The sequence below is a fragment of the Babylonia areolata genome, chromosome 35 (assembly GCF_041734735.1).
Source record: "Babylonia areolata isolate BAREFJ2019XMU chromosome 35, ASM4173473v1, whole genome shotgun sequence".
NCBI lineage: Eukaryota > Metazoa > Mollusca > Gastropoda > Neogastropoda > Buccinidae > Babylonia > Babylonia areolata.
This window is the reverse complement of record NC_134910.1, coordinates 2,875,080-2,880,079: the sequence shown is the minus strand read 5'-3', so window position 1 is coordinate 2,880,079 and position 5,000 is coordinate 2,875,080. Positions and strand designations below refer to the sequence as shown.

General features: G+C 44.2%; 1 protein-coding gene across 1 annotated transcript in view; it reads left to right on the top strand.

The window, feature by feature from the left end:
- The first annotated feature begins 4,266 nt into the window (after window positions 1-4,266).
- The window catches only part of LOC143278084 (alpha-mannosidase 2x-like), a 76,759-nt gene continuing 76,025 nt past the window's right edge, over window positions 4,267-5,000 (top strand). Inside the window, exon 1 of the mRNA XM_076583117.1 lies at window positions 4,267-4,522. Within this exon, the coding sequence (XP_076439232.1) occupies window positions 4,412-4,522 (111 nt within the window). The 5' untranslated portion in view covers window positions 4,267-4,411. The remainder of the gene's footprint in view (window positions 4,523-5,000) is intronic.

Here is a 5,000-nt window from a genome sequence, read left to right as displayed (position 1 = left end):
TTTTTTGTTCAAACAGGAACTTCTTTTGCTAAGCATGGAATTTTTATTTATTTTGAAAACGTTTTGGTGCAGATAGTAAAAAAGGGAAATTACCCTGTAATTAATGCTAGGGGACTTAATTTATCACAAGTGAGTCTTGAAGGCCTTGCCTCTCTTGTATTTTATGTCATATTCCCCATTTGTATTATCTCCCCTTTTGTTTCTTCTGTTTAAAATATCATCGCTCTTCCTCTGTGGCCGTCATCCTGCTTTTGCGATGTTTCCTTGTTTCTCTATGACTCAAAAGAGTTAATGGGAATGAACTCATTGTCATTGTTATTTGTCATTCGCTACGTCCCCCTCCTACTCCCCCTACCCCCACCCCTCACGCCCCCTTTAACCTGTCCCACTTCCACAACACAACCCCCTGTTCTACTCGCCCAACCCGATCTCCGTACAAATACATTTGTTGCTCTCATAATTATCTAACAATCCAAACATATTTCAGACACAGAGAGTTGAATAAATACTGCTCAAAATGCTTTGGAACTCACACATTAAAATGGGAGTTAGATAAAGCTCTGATAAAGTTCACTCTTATTCCAGTCTCAGTTTTCTATAAATCAGTAATGGTTTGCGCGATTTCCGGAATAAGGGAGGTAAAGGGGAAGAGACAGGTAACTGGGGAGAACACTTGCTGAGGAACATGAACAAGAGATTACTTCCCTTCGAGTGGAAGGACAGCTTTGATTCTCAATAATAAAGTTTGGGAGTGATACTGGTCCTTTGGCCAAACTCACTCTTTCCCCTACCCCCCTACCCCTAGTCCCCCACCCCAACTCCCCCCCCCCTCCGCCAACGCCCACCCCACCCATCCATCCCCCACCTTCTTCGAACACACATGACATAGACAGGAGGACAGTTCGTGACTGGCTGATGTCTATTCCTTTATCTATTTACTTACTTTTTTTTTTTTAGATTTATTTACTTGTTTATTTTAATTTTTGTGTTGTTGTTGTTTTTTTTTTTTTTTTTTTCTTTTATTTCCCTCGAGGCCTTACTAAGCGCGTTGGGTTACGCTGCTAGTCAGCCCAGGCATCTGCTTCCTGTAGCAGAATGGTTAGAGGGCTGGACTTTCAATCTGAGGGTCCTGGGTTCGAATCTCGGTGCACCTGGTGGGTAAAGGGTAGAGATTTTTCCGATCTCCCAGGTCAACATATGTGCAGACCTGCTAGTGCCTTCACCTCTACACTCCATCTCGCCGCGACACTGCGATCGGCTTCGGATCCACTCTGTTTACGCATACCCAGGTTCAAACACTCGACTGTTGGCCGCCGTTCTTTCTCTGTCTCTGGACCTTGCGATTGGAATGAACTTCCTCTTTCGCTTCGTCAAGTCTCCACTCTCAGCTCTTTCAAGTCTAGCCTTAAAACTCACCTCTTCCCAAAATAGCCTCCCTTGCCTGCCCTTCCTTGTCTTTAGTTTTTAAAGTTTTAAGAGTTATGCATGCGTGTGAATGACTGGTGCGAAAGCGCTTTGATTTGTCTCTGCACAAGATTCAGCGCTATATAAATACCATTATTATTATTATTATGAACCCCCTTCGTGTGTATGCGCACGCAGAAGATCAAATACGCACGTTAAAGATCCTGTAATCCATGTCAGCGTTCGGTGGGTTATGGAAACATGAGACTGATATACCCAGCATGCACACTGTGACCCCCGAAAACGGAGTATGGCTGCCTACATGGCGGGGTAAATAAATAAAAACGGTCATACACGTAAAATGTTACATGTCTGTCTGAGTGTGTATGCGTGTGCGTCTGAAATCTGATTGAATGACACAGGAAACGAAGTGATGAGCGCCCAATGGCAGCCGGCAGTCGGCTCTACCCAGGTAGGCAGCCTGTGGTGCAAACTGATGTCCCCGTGTATGTAAAGCGCTTAGAGTCTGGTCTCTGACCGAGGATAGGTGCTATATAAGTATCCACATCAAAGATGTGGTGTAGCGCATATGGATTTGTCCGAACGCTGTGACGCCTCCTTAAGTAACTGAACTGAACTGAAATTTTCTTCTGATGCTCTTGTGCTTTTTTTTTTTTTTTTTTTTTTTACTACACCTGAAGGGCAGGGTGTTGCCTCATTTTTCAAGCACTAATGGAAAATCAATTATTTAATTCAAGTGTTGTAATAGAATCTACAGCCTATGTACATGTTCACACCTGCGTGCGTCAGCCTCTGGCGCTTAACAGAGGAAATGACACGTCTGTTCAATTATCATTCGTTTTTTTTTCATTTTGCCTCTGATTCGATATGTCTTCGTGGAAGACGTCGTGACATGAAACATGGGCTGCAACCACCTGCCCACTGTCTCCTTCGTAACTGAGACATCTCAGTGAAACTGGGGAAAAAACGAAAAGTGAAATAGAAATGCAACTGTGTATTTCTTTATCACAATATTCTTGTGTGTGTGTGTGTGTGTGTCTCTCTCTCTCTCTCTCTCTCTCTCTCTATATATATATATATATATATACATTTTGCAGTTGTTGTTGCTTTTCATCTGCTTGTTTCTTCTCTCTCTGTCTGTCTGTATGTCTGTCTGTCTGTCTCTCTCTCTCCTATATATTTTTTTCATTGATGGCTTGATGTAAAAAAAAAAAAAATTTTTTAATAAAAAAAGCAATTGTTGCTTATTCTGTAAAATTTATATGTGTGTATATGTGCATGGGAGATGGGGGAGGGAGGGGGGGGGTACATGGACCGTAAAGACGTGGTAATAAGGATCATAGTGGCTGAAGTCAGTGAAAGATCGCGCAGTCAGTTGCAAAAAGGAAGACCTACGTAGAACTGGTCAGTGTAACTAACAGTGAATTCCACCTGATAAATGACGAACGCTGGAGACGACAACTAACAGTAAATTATGACTCAAATGATAACAATGAAATTAAACATCCCTACAACAAAGTAAAGCATGTTTATGATAACAAAAACGTGATCAATCAAAGGTTAGATACCAACTGGACTTGGATTCAAATGTTCAAAAATGTTTCGAAGTCTGTAATAAATCAATTATTCAGTCGAAACATCACCAAAGGACTGTCATGTCAGTGTTTGATGGAAACTAACTGGTCGGATCGTTTGGAAAGATCAGTTGTCTTGTCAGTCAGTTTTTCGGCGATGGACACTGGGCACCCCCGAAAACGGAGCATGGCTGCCTTCATGGCGGCGGGGCCGGTAAACTCGTGTGCATACTACGAGTGGACGTGGGAGTTGCAGCCCACGAACGCAGAAGGAGAAAGACACTAGCTGGACCGTGCAAGATAGAAATCACTTCTTTTCCGCACAGACATTGAAAACTTCGGCCATAAGTTTGCCCGTGGGATCGAATTGAAGGGCGGCATTCAAACGGAATCGATAAATTAGACTTCTAATTGGTCTTGACTGTGAGACAAACAAATCAGTGTGTGTGTGTGTGTGTGTGTGTGTGTGTGTGTGTGTGTGTGTGTGTGTGTGTGTGTGCGCGCGTGTGTGCGTGCGTGCGTGTGACAGTGTGTGTGTGTGTGTGTGTGTGTGTGTGTGTGTCCAGTCACAGTGTGTGTGTGTGTGTCTGACGGTGTGTGTGTGTAGTGTGTGTGTGTGTATGTATGTGTGTGTGTGTCACGGTGTGCGCGCGCGCGCGCGCGCGTGTGTGTGTGTGTGTGTGCGTGTGTGTGTGTGTGTCACAGTGTGTGTGTGTCTGACGATGTGTGTGTGTGTGTGTGCAGTGTCAGTGTGTGTGTGTGTGTGTGTGTGTGTGTGAGAGTGTGTGTGTGTGTGTCACTGGGTGTGTGGCTCTCTCTCTCTCTCTCTCTCTGTCTCTGTGTGTGTGCGTGTGTGTGTGTGCGTGTGTGTGTGTGTGTGTGTGTGTGTGTGTGTGTGTGTGTGTGTGTGTGTGTGTGTGTGTGTGCCGGCCGGGTTCCAGTGTGTGTCTATGCCAGTGTCTCCGCCGGATGTCGTATCTTCAGGTTCGTCTCAGTGCCGGTGTCAGTGTGCAGAGTGTGCAGTCATTTCCAGACTTGCGAAACAGAAATAAAAAGTAGAATTTGAGAAGAAGGAGAAGATGTTAAAAGAGGTGGAGAAGGGATGGTGGTGGTGGTGGGAAGAGGAGGAAAACAGAAAAAAAAATCGCATGGAATCACCTCCATCCTGAAGTTCTTCATTTATTTGGAAAGAATTCACTAAGCAGACATTAATGCAGACGTCGATGACGTTTGTGTCACACACACGGATTTCATTGCAGCACGACGTACGGCGTGTTGCTAGCCCAACACATCGGCACTTTCCTTCGTACAACTGTCTTACATGTGAGCAGATCACGTTGTGCGCTGGCGGAGCAACCCAGCAATCCAGAAAAAATAACTGCGTGGAAGTGTGGCATCAAAAGAAGCTGATTATGAAGCGTTACATGGTGCTATGGGGAGCGTTATTCTTCTTGGTGATGTTTACCTCCTTATACCTCATGATGGAAACCGTGACCAACCAGGCCCCAGGCTTCGCTAAAACGGTGCGTCGGAGATAAATAGATGAATAAATGAATAGATGATAAGCAGCAAAAGCTGGAGGGATTTTACATACCACAACACGCCAACAGTTTTGATATATGACTGTCCGTTTTGTCGTCTGATAACATGTGACAAGTGAAGTTTATGGATACGTTTTATGTGATCAGTTGATCAACTTGATCAGTGTCCCAGTGTATCCTGACACATATTTAGCCATGACCGTCTTCTATGTGATGGTTTTGGAGTAGAATTGAAAGTGTACACTCAGTGTGTGTGTGTGTGTGTGTGCGCGTGTGTGTATGTGTGTGTGTGTGGATGCATTTTGATTTAAGTGCATTTTTATATCTTGCAATTTCATATGTTTCCTGTACCCTCAGTGTGTGTGTGTGTGTGTGTGTGTGTGTCTGTCTGTCTGGCTGTCTGCCTGTCTGCCTGTCTGTCTGTCTCCTTTACTCTTCTCTTTTTCCCATCTACTTTTCT